Source organism: Thalassophryne amazonica, chromosome 8 (assembly GCF_902500255.1).
Source record: "Thalassophryne amazonica chromosome 8, fThaAma1.1, whole genome shotgun sequence".
NCBI lineage: Eukaryota > Metazoa > Chordata > Actinopteri > Batrachoidiformes > Batrachoididae > Thalassophryne > Thalassophryne amazonica.
This window is the reverse complement of record NC_047110.1, coordinates 7932362-7951751: the sequence shown is the minus strand read 5'-3', so window position 1 is coordinate 7951751 and position 19390 is coordinate 7932362. Positions and strand designations below refer to the sequence as shown.

General features: G+C 46.1%; 1 protein-coding gene across 1 annotated transcript in view; it reads right to left on the bottom strand.

Moving 5' to 3' along the window:
• LOC117515235 (aminopeptidase N-like) overlaps window positions 1-13779 on the bottom strand; it is an 80892-nt gene extending 67113 nt beyond the window's left edge. The window contains exons 1-2 of the mRNA XM_034175717.1: window positions 13456-13779; window positions 3847-4138 (exon numbers count right to left, since the gene is read on the bottom strand). Coding sequence (XP_034031608.1) covers window positions 3847-4138; window positions 13456-13756 — 593 coding nt within the window. The 5' untranslated portion in view covers window positions 13757-13779. The remainder of the gene's footprint in view (window positions 1-3846; window positions 4139-13455) is intronic.
• Window positions 13780-19390: the final 5611 nt, after the last annotated feature.

Genomic DNA, 19390 nt, shown 5'->3' with positions numbered 1-19390 from the left:
AACAGCTAAAAAGACTTACAATGTTACCGCTGAATAAATCAAATGAAATCAAAGGATGCACACCCCTGAAGCCCTGCTGGACATCTGTGCATCACAGAGAAGAGGCTGGTCCATCACGTGGACAGTGTGTGCAGATTTTGGAGCAGAGGGCATAAGCATCATATAAGTAAGTGGGGGATGATATACTGGACATGGAAGAGAGGACACTAGATCCAGCAGGAACATCATTCTGCATGTCGGTGAGTGTGCTGTAAGAACTTTTTTTAGTGTTCTTCAGCCAGTGATGGACTGTATTGTTTTTATGCTGGTTTTTATTTTTCTTCTTTGCACAAAAAGTGTTTTGGTAGCCTCAACTCTGCGGATTTGAAATGTGAAATTTACAGGATTGGTAGATATCAGGAAAAACTCATACACAAAAAGATGGCCAGTGAAAAATATTAGGTTGTGCTAAAATAAATAAAAAGGTATTTACACTAATAACTTTTGATGCACAGGGTCAAGGAAACCTTTATACTGTTGCGACTGGTGGAGTGAGCTCATTCTAACCTTGTAGGCCACACCCATTTGCAATTAGAATTTTTTTTCACAGTTTTACAAAATATGCCAAATTGGCCTGAAGGAAGTTGTCTTTGGATTTTTGATGTAGAAAGGCCAAATTGGTGTCTCTGATTCACGAATCTCAATAACTGGACCAGAAACCATAAAATTTGTTGCTCTGTTTGCAATTCTCATGGCTTTGAGTTTGATCACCATCCCTGGTTCTCAAGACCAAGCACCTAAGTGGCTCTACTCTACTCTTTTCTGCTCTTCTATTTTACTCTTCCTTTTTAGATATTTAGATATACCTTAGTATACTAGCATAGTTTCACCTTAGAATTGGAGTATAATATATAAGATATACGTACTGAATTTTCATGTATGATGCTCTTTATTTCATGATGCATTTTCTCATGAAAGGGATTACACACACCATGAAATCGGGCAGGTATATGCACGGCCTCTGTTAGAGTAGCAGTGCCAAATTTGGAGGAACTGCACCACTAGAGGGCACTGTAAAGCACATTTTCTTTGAAATTCAAAGCAGCAAATTGCTCAAACTTTCATGTTGATTTTCCCTGAGAGTCCCACAAGGTGTTGTTTTACTGTCAGACCAAAGATGATTATAAATCACCTCTTAAAGTTAATATAATTAATTTTAGAACAGCTGAAATAACTCAAAATGCACTGTCATTAATGGCTGGACCAAATGCTGCCAAATTTGCCAGCTTCAACTAGAATACTCTTTATGGTGTGTAGATCACAGTACAAACTGTGTGTACGAGGGCTGTCAATAAAGTTACGGTCCTTTTTATTTTTTTCAAAAACTATATGGATTTCATTCATATGTTTTTACGTCAGACATGCTTGAACCCTCGTGCGCATGCGTGAGTTTTTCCACGCCTGTCGGTGACGTCATTCGCCTGTGAGCACTCCTTGTGGGAGGAGTCGTCCAGCCCCTCGTCGGAATTCCTTTGTCTGAGAAGTTGCTGAGAGACTGGCGCGTTGTTTAATCAGAATTTTTTCTAAACCTGTGAGACACATCGAAGTGGACACGGTTCGAAAAATTAAGCTGGTTTTCAGTGAAAATTTTAACAGCTGATGAGAGATTTTGAGGTGATTCTGTCGCTTTAAGGACTTTTCACGGTGCGAGACGTCGCTCAGCGCTCTCAGGCAGCGTCATCAGCCTGTTCAAGCTGAAAACCTCCACATTTCAGGCTCTATTGATCCAGGACGTCGTGAGAGAACAGAGAAGTTTCAGAAGAAGTCGGTTTCAGCATTTTATCCGGATATTCCACTGTTAAAGGAGATTTTTTTAATGAAAGACGTGCGGACGGGTCCGCGCGTCGGGACGCAGCCGACGCGGTGCGGCGGCACAGGAAAAACACCTCCGTGTTGATAACCATTTGTAAAATCCAGGCGGCTTTTGATGGCTTTCAGTGGAGTGAGTATATGAGAAATTGTTTAACAGGCAGGACATGTTCCAACTTGTCCTTAAGGCTTTCAACAGAGGTGTTTTTCCTGTGGCGGAGCGTCGCGGCGGCTGCGTCCCGACGCGCGGACCCGTCCGCACGTCTTTCATTAAAAAAATCTCCTTTAACAGTGGAATATCCGGATAAAATGCTGAAACCGACTTCTTCTGAAACTTCTCTGTTCTCTCACGACGTCCTGGATCAATAGAGCCTGAAATGTGGAGGTTTTCAGCTTGAACAGGCTGACGACGCCGCCTGAGAGCGCTGCGCGACGTCTCACACCGTGAAAAGTCCTTAAAGCGACAGAATCACCTCAAAATCTCTCATCAGCCGTTAAAATTTTCACTGAAAACCAGCTTAATTTTTCGAACCGTGTCCACTTCGATGTGTCTCACAGGCTTAGAAAAAATTTTGATCAAACAACGCGCCAGTCTCTCAGCAACTTCTCAGACAAAGGAATTCCGACGAGGGGCTGGACGACTCCTCCCACAAGGAGTGCTCACAGGCGAATGACGTCACCGACAGGCGTGGAAAAACTCACGCATGCGCACGAGGGTTCAACCATGTCTGACGTAAAAACATATGAATGAAATCCATATAGTTTTTGAAAAAAATAAAAAGGACCGTAACTTTATTGACAGCCCTCGTATATAAAAATGGCCAGTAAATATACAATAGGTGGCGCTATAAATAATATGTCTGCTTTGAAAAAACAAAATCAAATGAATTCTGATTCATCGGTCGCACATTGGAAGCTTTCATGCTGTTGCGTCATTGGATTGAGCTCTTTCCAGTGGTATAGGCCATGCGTCTATGTGCCAAGATAGTTTTTTGCAGTTTGTGAAATATCCAAAATAGGCCGGCACCAACTCATCTCTGGATTTTTGACACAGAAATGTCAGATTGTTGTCAAAATATTCTCTGGAGTGTGACTCTGAAAAATTGGACTGGAAACCTTGAATTGACTTTGTTTACAAGTTTCTTGACTTTCAGTTTGACCATGTGTGATGTTATTTAATTCATGGGTTTTCTCATGAATGGAATTTCCAAGTGGCATGAAATTTGGCAGGTTGGTAGAACACAGTATAGCCTAGCCATATACAGAAAATGCCTGGTAAAAACCTCTAGATGGTGCTATAAATGCTTGGACCCTTAATATTTGCTTCCAAATCTAGTTATTATTATTTTTATTTATTATTATTTTATTAGTCATTTTATTTTATTTCATTTACTGGGTCCAGTCAGAGGAATTTCCACAGTCTATGCACATGGATAACAGGAGGATAAAAACTGAACACTTTGTGTGCAAACGTGCCATTGTTTCAGCTGCGAGTGGTCACTTCAGTGTGACATTGTTGCTCATTTGCATTTTTGGTGATTAATTCACATCTCCAACTGCTCTCTAACAGTCGCACCCAGTGAGATAGGACCCTTACTGACATAGATTGAGATGTAAACACCACGATGGTCCTCTCCACTAGCAGAGTCTCTTGGTTTGGTGGATGAGGATGAGGATCAGGAGGAGGAGGAGATGTTGCAGGGACAAGGCACATAGTGCTTCACCTCAGGGAGCTATGGTGGGTGTATGACTGCTGGTCCTGCTGCACTCTGGCGCTTTGTCCACAGAATTAGTTCCTCACCAGAAACTCTCTCACTGGACTTATGCATCCATTTCACCATGTAAATACCATGTAAGTAATGTCATTCTGATTGACTGATTTATTTCATGTTCTGCCCAAAACACAATCTGAGTGACTAAATACGTTGTGACTCATGCTCAGATTAACTCTTAAATGGCCACATCCAAAATGAACAATGCACTATGAACGCATATTACCTGGTCGTTTCATTTTCCTTGTATTCACTCCTGTAGAAGCCTCCAAGGTCATCTGCCAGTTCTCCTTGGAATGTCATGTGAAGTTGGTAAGTACAGTACTTCAACAGTTTACTCTTTAGTTTTATGACCAAGTACTGAGTCACGGTCTGGAACCACTTCTCAGCGATCTCAGGAGCCTCCACCTCAACATCCAATGAGGTGAGCACGGGATCAGTGGTGTAGTTCAGCTTATTGGAGTGGATCAAGATCAGGTCAGTATCTTCAACACACTCAAACACCACACTGGACTCACCTGAAATAACACAGAAGAATCTTCAATTACTGCCAGTAGAAGTAAAAAAAAAAAAAAAAAAAAAAAATAGTTTTTTGTTATTACATTTACAAACACTCTTGTGGTTAAAGAACCACAGAAATCATCGATTCAGAAAGGTCTCCATGAATAAGTAGACCTTTCAAGCACAGTGAAAGATGTGGAATGATCTGAGCACAACTGTATTTGAGTTGTTCTGGAGGCGCCCCATCAGAGCCAGAGGCGTTGCTTGTTGTGTGGGCCGCTGAAGAGGAGGTACTGCTGGCCCACTACCACCAGAGGGCGCCCTGCTTGGAGTGCGGGCTCCAAGCACGAGAGGGCGCCAGACCCAGAGGAGGTGACAGCTGTCACTCATTACTCCAGCTGTCACTCATGTACACCACCATATAAGCCAGACTGCAACTCCACCTCCCCGCCGAGAAATCGACTACCAGTACTAAGGTAATTTCTCTGCTGAATTTAGACTGTGACTTACGTCTGATCTGTTTGCAGCCGTTGTCCTGTGGTGCCCTTTCAGCTGGGTTGGCGGTCAGTGAGAGAAGCGACGTCTTCGCCTCTCACTCCATCCAGATAAGTGGTAACAGGAGCTGCTAGTGTGTTCCTAGTTTGGAGGTGGAGGTGCTCCCTCCTAACTGTGTTTGGACTGAGAATTACTGAGTGTGCGGACTCACACTCACACATCATCTTTCTGTTTTCTGCCAGCAGTACCAGGGTCGACAGCCGAAGACAGAGGCCACCTGGGGACTCGGGACTTGGCGGCTCCGGTGTTCTTCAGGCCGTTGGTGGTGGAGGCCGTGTGGGACGCGGCTTCTCTCTCGTCGGGCGTCTTCTATCTTCGAGCCTGCCCACACGTCACCTGGTGTTTATTGACTGTGAACATTAAGACACGTTTCGTTGTGTAATATCACAACATTAAATTGTTACCTTTTGGCTTACTTATTGTCCGTTCATTTGCGCCCCCTGTTGTGGGTCCGTGCTACGACACCTTCCCAACAGGATTTCTCGGCCATCGTCATGGACTCCGAGGGGCGTCAACTCCAGCTTGAACGGCCAATGGAAGAGCCAGGAGCGCAGGCGTCAGCGGGAGGCGGGTTGAGTGAGCTGCAGCAGATCTTAACCGCCTTCAAGGCCCGGTTAGAATTAGTGACCGAGCAGAGTGTCCTCCTTAATCGGAGGGTGGAGGCTCTCACCGCCAGGGTGGAAGCGCGCGATCAGGGCGCTGCTGTAGCCACTCCTCTGGCTGGTCCTGGGCCCGTATTAGACGTTCCACTGGTCGTTCAACGAACCCCCCCACCGTCCCCTGAAGCATACATAAGCCCTCCGGAACCGTACGGGGGCTGTGTCGAGACGTGCGCGGACTTCCTCATGCAGTGTTCGCTCGTCTTTTCACAGCGCCCCGTCATGTACGCATCAGATGCTAGCCGGGTGGCTTATGTTATTAATTTGCTTCGAGGAAAGGCACGCGCATGGGCTACGGCGCTCTGGGAGCAGAATTCACGGCTCCTAACGTCTTATTCTGGGTTCGTACGGGAATTCAAACAAGTGTTTGATCATCCCAACAGAGGCGAGACCGCTTCGAACGTGCTGCTGTCGATGAGACAGGGGCGCCGTAGCGCAGCCGAGTATGCAGTCGACTTCCGCATCGCGGCAGCGAGGTCCGGCTGGAATAACGTTGTGCTCCGCGCCGCCTTTGTAAATGGACTGTCCCCGGTCCTTAAGGAGCACCTACTGGCCAAGGAGGAACCGCGGGAATTTGACGGGCTGATCGATTTGGTTATACGTTTAGACAACCGTTTAAATGAGCATCGTCGGGAGCAGGCCGGGGGGCGTGACCGGGCACGAGCCGTCCCTCCCCCTTCCGGTTCCGACAAGGTGACGTCGTCCCCACGCTTCACTGCCAGAGAGCTCCGTGTGGCTACGGCTCCCCCTGCTGAGGAGGCTAGGGACATGAGCAGGGCCAAATTAAGATCAAAAATCAGACAAAGGAGGCTGGCCCGCGGGGAGTGCTTTGTCTGCGGCTCTTGCGAGCACATGCAGAAGGACTGCCCTAAAACGGTCAAACTACAACGCCCGTCCTTAGAAACTGGGCTAAGGGTGGGTCATAACACGCACGCGGGAAAACCCCGCAAATCTGCACGAATCCCAGTAACAATCCTTTGTGGGGATTTAACCCTTCATGCCCCAGCACTGATAGACACAGGGTCTGAAGGGAATCTGCTGGACAGCAGATGGGTAAAGGAAGTAGGGCTCCCTCTGGTGGCTCTGCCGGCACCATTGCAGGTGCGAGCACTAGATGGCACCCTGCTTCCATTAATCACACATCAGACACAACCAGTGACTTTGGTTGTGTCTGGGAATCACAGGGAGGAGATAGTGTTCCATGTAACACCTTCTACCTCCCGAGTGATTTTGGGCTTTCCATGGATGGTGAAGCACAATCCCCGGATTGATTGGCCGTCTGGGGTTGTGACGCAGTGGAGCGAAACCTGCCACCGGGAGTGCTTAGGATCCTCGGTTCCTCCCGGCACTACGGCTAATGAGGAGGTCAAAGTTCCCCCCAATCTATCGGTGGTGCCAAAGGAGTACCACGATCTTGCTGACGTTTTCAGCAAAGATCTGGCACTCATTCTTCCCCCGCACCGACCGTATGATTGTGCCATCGATTTGGTCCCGGGCGCTGAGTACCCGTCCAGTAGGTTGTACAACCTCTCACGTCCGGAACGCGAATCAATGGAGACCTACATCCGGGACTCCTTAGCTGCCGGGCTGATCCGGAACTCCACCTCCCCGATGGGTGCTGGTTTCTTTTTTGTGGGCAAGAAAGACGGCGGACTCCGTCCATGCATTGATTACAGAGGGCTGAACGAGATCACGGTTCGCAACCGATACCCATTACCTCTGTTGGATTCAGTGTTCACGCCCCTGCATGGAGCCCAAATTTTCACAAAATTGGATCTTAGAAACGCGTACCACCTGGTTCGGGTCCGGAAGGGAGACGAATGGAAGACGGCATTCAACACCCCGTTAGGTCATTTTGAGTACCTGGTCATGCCGTTCGGCCTCACTAACGCCCCCGCGACGTTCCAAGCTTTGGTAAATGACGTCTTGCGGGACTTCCTGCATCGGTTCGTCTTCGTGTATCTGGACGATATACTCATCTTTTCCCCGGACCCTGAGACCCATGTCCAACATGTACGTCAGGTCCTACAGCGGTTGTTGGAGAACCGGCTGTTTGTGAAGGGCGAGAAGTGCGAGTTCCACCGCACTTCTTTGTCCTTCCTGGGGTTCATCATCTCCTCCAACTCCGTCGCCCCTGATCCGGCTAAGGTTGCGGTGGTGAGAGATTGGCCCCAACCGATAAGCCGCAGGAAACTACAGCAGTTCCTAGGCTTTGCAAATTTCTACAGGAGGTTCATTAAAGGTTACAGTCAGGTAGTTAGCCCCCTGACTGCCCTGACCTCCACCAAGGTCCCCTTCGCCTGGTCGGATCGGTGCGAAGCCGCGTTCCAGGAGTTGAAACGCCGGTTCTCGACTGCACCAGTTCTGGTGCAGCCTGATCCTGATCGCCAGTACATAGTAGAAGTGGACGCCTCTGACTCAGGGATAGGAGCCGTGCTGTCCCAGAGCGTGGAGGCTGATAAAGTCCTCCATCCTTGTGCCTTTTATTCCCGCAGGTTGATCCCAGCTGAACGGAACTATGACGTCGGCAATCGGGAACTTCTTGCGGTGAAGGAGGCTCTTGAAGAGTGGAGACACCTGCTGGAGGGGGCATCGTTGCCCTTCACAGTTTTCACAGACCATCGGAACCTGGAGTACATCCGGACCGCCAAGCGGCTGAACCCCAGGCAAGCCCGCTGGTCTCTGTTCTTCGGGCGCTTTGACTTCCAGATCACGTATCGCCCCGGGACCAAGAACCAAAAACCAGATGCATTGTCCCGGGTGCACGAAGAAGAAGCCAAAGCGGGGCTGTCGAACCCCACCGAGACCATCATCCCCGAGTCCACTGTCATGGCCACCCTCACCTGGGACGTGGAGAAGACCGTCCGGGAGGCCCTGACAAGGAGCCCGGACCCGGGGACTGGCCCCAAGAACAGACTGTACGTCCCACCAGAGGCAAGAGCTGCCGTATTGGACTTCTGTCACGGGTCCAAGCTCTCCTGTCATCCCGGAGTGCGTAGGACCGTGGCAGTAGTCCAGCAGCGCTTCTGGTGGGCGTCCCTGGAAACCGACGTCCGGGACTACGTCCAGGCCTGTACCATCTGCGCCAGGGGCAAGGCAGACCATCGGAGGACGACGGGACTCCTCCAACCCCTGCCAGTGCCTCATCGCCCCTGGTCTCACATCGGCCTGGACTTCATCACGGGCCTCCCGCCGTCCCAGGGCAACACCATTATTCTCACGATAGTGGACCGGTTCTCCAAGGCGGCCCACTTCGTGGCCCTCCCGAAGCTCCCGACGGCCCAGGAGACGGCAGACCTCCTGGTCCACCACGTCATGCGGCTGCATGGGATACCATTGGACATCGTTTCAGATCGTGGTCCCCAGTTCTCTTCACAGGTGTGGAAGAGTTTCTGTAAGGAGCTGGGGGCCACCGTGAGTCTCTCGTCCGGGTACCACCCCCAGACCAACGGCCAGGCAGAGCGGGCTAACCAGGAGTTGGAACAGGCCCTTCGCTGCGTCACCTCCGCGCACCCGGCGGCCTGGAGTCACCATCTGGCCTGGATCGAGTACGCCCATAACAGCCAAATCTCGTCTGCTACCGGCCTCTCCCCTTTTGAGGCATGTTTGGGGTTCCAGCCCCCATTGTTCCCGCTGGTGGAGGGAGAGGTCGGTGTGCCCTCGGTCCAGGCCCACCTCAGGAGGTGCCGCCGGGTGTGGCGGACCGCCCGCTCTGCCCTATTAAAGGCCCGGACGAGGGCCAAAACCCATGCGGACTGCCGACGTTCCCCGGCCCCCACATACCGGCCCGGGCAGGAGGTGTGGCTGTCAACAAAGGACATCCCCCTCTGTGTGGACTCACCCAAATTAAAGGACAGATACATCGGCCCGTTCCCCATCCTCAAGATCATCAACCCGGCCGCAGTGAAGCTCAGACTCCCAGCTTCACTGCGGGTCCACCCTGTTTTCCACGTGTCCCGTATCAAGCCACACCACACCTCGCCCCTCTGTGCACCTGGCCCTACGCCGCCTCCTGCCCGGCTCATCGACGGGGAGCCTGCTTGGACGGTCCGCAGGCTCCTGGACGTCCGTCGTAAGGGCCGGGGGTTCCAATATCTGGTGGACTGGGAGGGGTATGGACCTGAGGAACGCTCCTGGGTGAAGAGGAGCTTCATCCTGGACCCGGCCCTCCTGGCCGATTTCTACAGACGACACCCGGACAAGCCTGGTCGGGCGCCAGGAGGCGCCCGTTGGGGGGGGGTCCTGTTGTGTGGGCCGCTGAAGAGGAGGTACTGCTGGCCCACTACCACCAGAGGGCGCCCTGCTTGGAGTGCGGGCTCCAAGCACGAGAGGGCGCCAGACCCAGAGGAGGTGACAGCTGTCACTCATTACTCCAGCTGTCACTCATCTACACCACCATATAAGCCAGACTGCAACTCCACCTCCCCGCCGAGAAATCGACTACCAGTACTAAGGTAATTTCTCTGCTGAATTTAGACTGTGACTTACGTCTGATCTGTTTGCAGCCGTTGTCCTGTGGTGCCCTTTCAGCTGGGTTGGCGGTCAGTGAGAGAAGCGACGTCTTCGCCTCTCACTCCATCCAGATAAGTGGTAACAGGAGCTGCTAGTGTGTTCCTAGTTTGGAGGTGGAGGTGCTCCCTCCTAACTGTGTTTGGACTGAGAATTACTGAGTGTGCGGACTCACACTCACACATCATCTTTCTGTTTTCTGCCAGCAGTACCAGGGTCGACAGCCGAAGACAGAGGCCACCTGGGGACTCGGGACTTGGCGGCTCCGGTGTTCTTCAGGCCGTTGGTGGTGGAGGCCATGTGGGACGCGGCTTCTCTCTCGTCGGGCGTCTTCTATCTTCGAGCCTGCCCACACGTCACCTGGTGTTTATTGACTGTGAACATTAAGACACGTTTCGTTGTGTAATATCACAACATTAAATTGTTACCTTTTGGCTTACTTATTGTCCGTTCATTTGCGCCCCCTGTTGTGGGTCCGTGCTACGACACCTTCCCAACAGTTGCTCTTCTAAAGCCACTTTATTGTTCAAATGATCTCACTGTGTGTTACCTCAATTTCTGGACTGTAGCCCACAATCTCACAAAGGATATTTGCATCTTTATTTTGATTTAGACAGTTGAATAAGTGCTAAAGATTCTTCTACATACAAACTATATTTCTTGAGCCAGTTACACCATCTCAGTGAGAGTAGTAGAGGTACACTGTGATTATTTCATTATTTAAATCTCCTTCCAAAAAGTGTTTTGGTTTTTGCTCAAAAGCTTCTTTAAAAGTGAGTCCTTTCTTGAAGCATCTTCATTCCTTCTGAGGAACTTCATAGCACTATTAAAATGACCTTTTGCCCTATTCTTAAAATCAAACAGCACACCCTGACTGGAACATCCAGTGGTACGTTTGCCTGGATATTTTATAACCAACTCACCCACACACACACACACACACACACACACACACACACACACACACACACACACACACACACACACACACACACACACACACACACTATAGACAGGCATCCTGTCCAGGATGTACCCCACCTTGTGCTGTATGACTTAGGCTCCAGCCCCCCCATGGACCCTTAATATACACTCAACAAAAATATAAACGCAACACTTTTGGTTTTGCTCCCATTTTGTATGAGATGAACTCAAAGATCTAAAACTTTTTCCACATACACAATATCACCATTTCCCTCAAATATTGTTCACAAACCAGTCTAAATCTGTGATAGTGAGCACTTCTCCTTTGCTGAGATAATCCATCCCACCTCACAGGTGTGCCATATCAAGATGCTGATTAGACACCATGATTAGTGCACAGGTGTGCCTTAGACTGTCCACAATAAAAGGCCACTCTGAAAGGTGCAGTTTTATCACACAGCACAATGCCACAGATGTCACAAGATTTGAGGGAGCGTGCAATTGGCATGCTGACAGCAGGAATGTCAACCAGAGCTGTTGCTCGTGTATTGAATGTTCATTTCTCTACCATAAGCCGTCTCCAAAGGCGTTTCAGAGAATTTGGCAGTACATCCAACCAGCCTCACAACCGCAGACCACATGTAACCACACCAGCCCAGGACCTCCACATCCAGCATGTTCACCTCCAAGATCGTCTGAGACCAGCCACTCGAACAGCTGCTGAAACAATCAGTTTGCATAACCAAAGAATTTCTGCACAAACTGTCAGAAACCGTCTCAGGGAAGCTCATCTGCATGCTCGTCGTCCTCATCGGGGTCTCGACCTGACTCCAGTTCGTCGTCACAACGGGTCCGCGCGTCGGAACGCAGCCGGCGCGGTGCGGCAGCACAGGAAAAACACCTCTGTGTTGATAACCATTTGTAAAATCCAGGCGGCTTTTGATGGCTTTCAGTGGAGTGAGTATATGAGAAATCGTTTAACAGCTGGACATGTTCCAACTTGTCCTTAAGGCTTCCAACAGAGGTGTTTTTCCTGTGGCGGAGCGTCGCGGTGGCTGCGAGCCGACGCTGCAATCCGTCCGCACGTCTTTCATTAAAAAAAATCTCCTTTAACAGTGGAATATCCGGATAAAATGCTGAAACCGACTTCTTCTGAAACTTCTCTGTTCTCTCACGACGTCCTGGATCAATAGAGCCTGAAATGTGGAGGTTTTCAGCTTGAAACAGGCTGACGATGGCGCCTGAGAGTGCTGCACGACGTCTCGCACCGTGGGAAGTCCTTAAAGCGACAGTATCACCTCAAAATCTCTCATCAGCCGTTAAAATTTTCACTGAAAACCAGCTTAATTTTTCGAACTGTGTCCACTTCGATGTGTCTCACAGGTTTAGAAAAAAGTTTGATCAAACAAAGCGCCAGTCTCTCAGCAACTTCTCAGACAAAGGAATTCCGACGAGGGGCTGGACGACTCCTCCCACAAGGAGTGCTCACAGGCGAATGACGTCACCGACAGGCGTGGAAAAACTCACGCATGCGCACGAGGGTTCAAGCATGTCTGACGTAAAAACATATGAATGAAATCCATATAGTTTTTGAAAAAATAAAAAGGACCGTTACTTTATGGACAGACCTCGTATATATATATATATATATATATATATATATATATATATATATATATATATATATATATATATATATATCACTTCACTGCTTGATCACCTGTGCACCGAACCTAAGCCTGAAATAAAGACCATGTTTTTTCCTACTCCAACTACAAGTCTGGAAGTCTGCATTGCGGGTCCAGCCACTATGGATGTCGGGCAGTCGCCCGTCCTGACAGTCCTTCACTTGGTGATACAAGCATCAGATTTGGCATGAATGTTCTTCATAAATCAGTGTTTGAGGAAAAAGTGCTGGCCTCTTGAAAATCCAATATGGCGGCCAGGTAGGGGTCAATGAAGAATTACACAGGGGTCAAAATTTAAAAATTCTCCAATCATATTGAAAGCTATACACAGTATGTGTCTGATCACAAAGATTCCAAAAATGTATATTTTGGACTATTGAATGTTCTGGAGTTATGGGATAAAAACATCAAGAATGGTGACAAAGGTCAATTTCAGTTGGTACAGGAGTCAAAAGTTAAACTTGCTCCAATTTTGGTAAAAAGTGGTGCAAATTATTGGTTGAGCTAATAGGATTAATAAATTAAATAGTTTTGACTGTGTGAATGCTTGGTTTGCAAAGCACATGTCAAACAATGTCAATGTCCACTGGATTCTATGGAATGTGACATATGTTACCCTGTAACATGACAACTGAGCATGACACATGGTGCAAACTATTCCTTTTTAAAACCCTATTAACTCAACCAATAATTTGCAGGGTCTGGTAACATGTGATCAGCTCTGTATCAGCTGAGAGCCATGTTTAAAGATAATCTGGGGCAGAAAAATCTCCTAAAGTCTTTAAAACAAACTATCCATCAACATTCACAAAGATCAGAATCTTTATATTGTGTCTCTTTTTTAAATTTTGCCAGTCAGCCTTCAGGAAAACAAATAGTGCTGATAAATAAAGGAGAAAAAACAAGAGAAAGGTTCCACTCAGGATACAAATCTGTTTAAGTGCTCTGCAAGAAAGAATGATCACTTGTCAGTGTTTTGGCTCCAGGGATGGATCTTACCTGTAAAAATGTAGAGGTTAGTGTGATTGTCTGGAGTCAGTCGAGGATACAAGGTGAGGTTGTAATATTTTGGCACCAGGCTCTTGGGAAGGCGATACTTGTCCCAAGGTTCATTGGATGGGCTTGATGTTGTTGTAGAGGGTTGTGATGTTGTCCCTCCATTCGTCGGTGAGACTTGATTATTTTTGTCCTTTTCCTGTGAGTAAACAACAGATAGGGCTATAATAGTAGACAAGGCTGCCAAGCCTACGATTATGAGGACGACCCCAACGGCTTTGCTGATGTAAAAACCTTTCCCCATGTTTGAGCCTGAGCTTCTGCAGAAAGACAGAGTACACATCTTCTCAACTCTTATATGTTGTGTGGCTATAATCTCCCCTCCCCTCCACCCAACCAGGTGAAGCCTTAACAGTGAGGTTAATTAACGTGTCTACCAACTAACGTGTCTATACTGAGTGAGGAGCAGAAAACATTTATCTTCAGGGTCAATGTCATTTTCAGATATAATCATTTCTAAAATTATGCATGAGTTATTGCTTATTGACGGTCATCGTTTGAAAGCTTTTTCATCACATATGTGTTTGTCTGTCTGTTAGCTGTGTTACTTAGAAATATGCCTGTAATGGTGTTTTTGACTTACGTATGACTCCATCATATCCTCACCACAAACTAATTCATATCAATCAATCAAAAACATTTTCCTGATATTCATGCTTTAGATCATCCATCTAGGGATCTTTTGAGAGGCATACAAAAAAGGTGTTTTTCAGACCATGTTTCAGCCTTTGACCAAACTGAAGGGAATCTGTCCAGGCTGATTTAAGTCCGATGTTTTCATTTTATTTAAGGCTATATTTTCTTCTTATTGTGGAAAGAACACTTGCTAAGTGTAGCCTTTCCATGTTAAGGTTCTCCGACACGTCATGTGGCTTCATACTCCACAGTCTCTGTGTGCTTTATTTCATGTTTCACCTGAAGTAGTTATATATTAACTAACAGACTGTTTTCTGCAATTTGCACCAGTTTATGAGTTCATTTTATGGATGCAAAGCTGTAAAGTGCATTCATTACAGGCAGGGATGGAAAATAGTTCTGAAAGATGGAGATCTATTTGCCACAATTACACCTTGTGGTTGCTGTGTTGTTGCTATCAGCTCCATCAGCTCAAGCTACCCTCAGATGGATAATCTTCAGGTTTTATGGGTGGCTGTTTGTTCCTTATCTTGCGGTCATGTGAAAACTTTGGCAGGAATGAACAAGGGATGATAATGGTTAATTGATCTTGTAATGATTTGGAAACAGATCAAAAAACCTCAAACTGAAGTCGCTTTGATTTGGTATAAAACAGTTGATTGTAGCTGACGTGGTCCCAGATCCAGGACAGTGTGATCATTGATTACGATCCTCCTGTACGATCAGCTGATTTAACACCAGATCTGAATTTCCAATTTTCTCTTTTTAATACTTTATTTTTCTGTTTTCACACTTTAAATCAACATACATATCATAACAACTCTCACACAACAAAAAGTACAAATGTGTGTTTTTTAAAATGCAACAGGGTGATTCTTTAACTACAGGCACTATTGGCCTTGTAAATGTAATTTCCACCACACCATTGCCTTACAATATAAAGCGCCTTGGGGCAACTGTTTGTTGTGATTTGGTGCTATATACATGTGCTCTGATGTCACTGTTTATCTCCATAGAAACTACCCAAACAATCTTTCATACAAATTGTTTAGGGACATTACAGTGTTGTGGTGGAAATTACGGCAATAGTGTGGGACACCTACATTTTGTTTAAAAAAATCACAACAGTTGTATGACATTGAATACCCCAATTATGTTTTGATTATTTTACTGATATTTTATTCAGAGATATTTTAAAACATTAGAAAAAAAACGTTTCTTTACCATTCATTTTTATCATTGAAGATCAAAAGTGTGGGTGTGGGACAAGCACAAAACGGCAATATTTGCATATAATGATGCTGAAAAAAGGTGAAAAAGTCATCATAGACTACTAGAACAAATTTCTTAACACACTTTCATTGTAAAGATAACTATAAAAGTGTGAAATTTCCTCTTTTTTCTGTATTTCATACAATATGATCAAAGGACATAAGTGCCCGTAGTCTAAGAATCACCCAACAGTATTGTTCCCACACAGATCATTAGAAATAAAAAGAGCAATTACCACTAAATGAGTAGAGTGCTTATTGTAAGGAGGAACCTTCAATGTAGTCTATAAAAGGACTCCAGGTCACAGAAAAGTCCCTGCTTCTTTTGCCTGCCTGACATATAGAGTCTTCCCAAAGGCAGAAAGGAAAGCACCTCCTTCAACCACTGTAGAAACGATGGGGGTTTCTTTGCCTTCTAGTTAAAAAGAATCCGTCTGCGGGCAAGTAACGAAGCAAATGCCAAAGCATTCGCCTGTAAATTTGTAATCTTACAATTCGGGGGTGCTATGCCAAAAATGGCTGTGTGGAAATCAGGCGCTACAGTCTTTTTACACATATGACAAAATACATCAAAATGTTGCCCCAGTAACTATTTAGAGAGGGGTAGGCCCAAAACATGTCCCACTGAGGCTGGGCTGTTACCACACCTTGGGCAGGCAGAGTTTGTGGTGAGACAAATTTTGGCAAGTTTGTCCCTTGAGTAGTGGAGACGATGGAGCACCTTAAATTGAATTAGTCCGTGGCGTACACATGATGAAGAGGTGTGTATTCCAGACGGGCCGTCCCTCCACGCCTCCTCTGAGAGCACCACCCTCAAATCACTCTCCCATGCAGTTTTGGTTTTCTCCCAGGATACCTGAGTTAAACCCCTTATCAAAGTGTATATCACTGAAACCCGTTTCTTCTCAAAGGGGTCGAGCTCTAAAATGCTATCTAATTGGCTTTTAGGTGGCAGGTAAGGAAATGAGGAGAACACTTTCTTACTTGATAATATCTAAAGAAAAATGCGTGTTGCATAAATTGTGGGCTTTCCTGAGTGTCTCAAATGAGGAACATATGTCATTTGTAAACAAGACACTAAAAAAGTCAATCCCTTTCTATGCCAATGTTGAGATGAATTATCCAACACAAACGGGGAAAGAAGGGATTTTTTTGCTACTGCAAAAAACAGCTGGTCTGTTCTCCTGAACTGAAGCCAAATTTTTAGTGACTAATCACTGGCTTTATTATTTCTATCTTATGATTATATGGCAGTGGGGAGGTGAGTATAGGTAGAGGGTTGCATAGTAATTCCATTTCCACCCATTCTGTGCCCTGTTTATTATTCTTTTTTATTTTTTGTATATACCCAATCTAAAAGTTTTACAATGTTTGCAGTCCAGTAATAAGTTTGAATTGTTCCAAATAAATGACACAATTAACCTATCTAATTGTTGAACTGTTGTTTTTGGTGTGAATACCGGGATCATCTGTAAAAGATCAGGGTAAAACTGTCGTCTTCACAATACTGATTCAGCCTACTACAGAAATTGACAGTGCTGACCACTTCTTCAAATCTTGAGGCATCCTGTCTAGTAATGTCTTAAAGTTATTATTGTACAAACCTCCTATTGAGCGAGTAATTTTGAGACCTAAATATGGAAACTAATTTTTGCCCAGTTTGAATGGAAAAACAGAATAGTTGTTATCCATATCATTAATTGGACAAAGCAAGCTCTTTGAAAAGTTTAAATTATATCCTGACAGATGATCAAAATCATCCAGAGTATGTAATCATTTTGGTATAGATTCTGCTGGGTGAGATATACGAGGTCTATTAGAAAAGTATCCGACCTTATTATTTTTTTCAAAAACCATATGGATTTGAATCACGTGTGATTACATCAGACATGCTTTGAACCCTCGTGGGCATGCGAGAGTTTTTTCACGCCTGTCGGTTACGTCATTCGCCTGTGGGCAGTCTTTGAGTGAGGAGTCGTCCACACGCTCGTAGATTTTTTTCATTGTTTAAGAATGGCTCAGAGACTGTTGCTTTGTTTGATAAAAATTTTTTCAAAACTGTAAGGCACAACTGAGTGGACACCATTCAATAAATTCAGCTGGTTTTCGGTAAAAATTTTAACGGCTGATGAGAGATTTTGGTCTGGTAGTGTCGCTTTAAGGACGGTCCACGGCGCCTGACGGCGATCTGCGCTTCGAGGCGGCAGCGTCTCGCCGTTTCAAGTTGAAAACTTCCACATTTCAGGCTCTGTTGACGCAGTAAGTCGTCAGAGAACAGAGAACTTTCAGAAGAAGTCGGCATGAGGAGTTTATTCGGACATTCCATTGTTAACGGTCATTTTGTAATGAAAGAACGTGCGGGCAGTCGCATGTCGGGCTGGACCCGACCGCGGGGGGTCGCGGCAGGAAAAACACCTCCGTTGGAAATCTTAACGGGCAAGATGGAACATGCCCAAGCTGTTAAACAATTTCTCAGTTACTCACTTGTTGAAAGCCATCAAAAGCCGCCTGAATTTTATAAATGGTCTTCAACACGGAGGTGTTTTTCTGGTCGCGGCGCACACAGATTTGCGTTGTCGTCACGGAAACGACTCGGCGAATTTGCGCGCACGTTCTTTCATTACAAAATGACCTTTAACAGTGGAATGTCCACATAAACTCCTCATGCCGGCCTCTTCTGAATCTTCTCTGTTCTCTCACGACGTCCTGGGTCAACAGAACCTTAAATTAGGATGATTTCAGCTCGAAACAGCCAGACAACGTCGCCTGGGAGCGCTGCGCGACGTCCCGCTCCGTGTGAAGTCCTTACACCGACAGAAACACCCCATAATCTCTCATCAGCCGTTAAACTTTTCACAGAAAACCAGCTTAATTTCTCGAATAGTGTCCACTTGGATATTCCTCACAGGTCCAGAAAAAATTTTGATAAAGCAACGCGCGCCGTCTCGAGCAGCGTGTGAAACAAAGGAATTCAGCCGAGAGGACTGAACCACATCTCACTCAAGGCCTGCCCACAGGGAAATGACGTCACCGACACGCGTGAAAAAACTCACGCATGCGCACGAGGGTTCAAGCATGATTGGTGTAATCACACGTCATTCAAATGCAAATAGTTAAAAAAAAAAATAAAAGGGTCGGTTTATTATCTAAGAGACCTCGTATATAGCAAAAGGTTGTCGGCATAAAGGGACACCTTATGGGATTAACCTCCCCGAGTGATACCTTATAATATTGCCCTCTGCTCTAAGAGTATTGTGATCGGCTCAGTCGCCAAGTCAAAGAGATAAAGGGAGAGGCTACTCAACTCAACTTTATTTATATTTATTTATAAATTTATAGAGCACTTTCGAACATCCAAAACTGAAACTACTGTACATGAAGATCATGAAAACAACAAAGCAACCCAACAACAATAAAACAATTAACAAGCAAAACAACTAAAACAGAGCAAGTCTCATATTGTGTTAAAAGCCAGTGAATAAAAGGGACTACAACCTTGCCTGCAGCCCCTGTGGAACTGGAAATAGTCAGAGACCGTGATGTTTATCCATACTGTTGGATATTATGTTTCATGGCTAATCTGTCTGTGATATAAATCATAGTATAACTTGCAAATACCCTCAAAATCTCCTTATAATGATAATGATAATACTAATAATAATGCCAATAATAATCATAGTATCCTCATATTTCCTCTGAGATGCCATCAGGAGACATACTGTTCATCTGCTCATCACATTACACAGACATAGTTTTACTTTTACACATAATGTTTATACAACAACGCAAGCAGCCCACTGCACATAGATGTCAGATGTTAAAATGCAACATGTTTCATGCAAACACATATAACTTTACTGATTCATGCTGAAGGTAGTGGCCTGCCCTCTGGGGGTGTGGCTGGAGTGTAGGGGGAAAAAGGCAGGTGGGGGGGGGGGGGGTGGCGCGGCGGAGTTAGTCAGCCTGCAGGC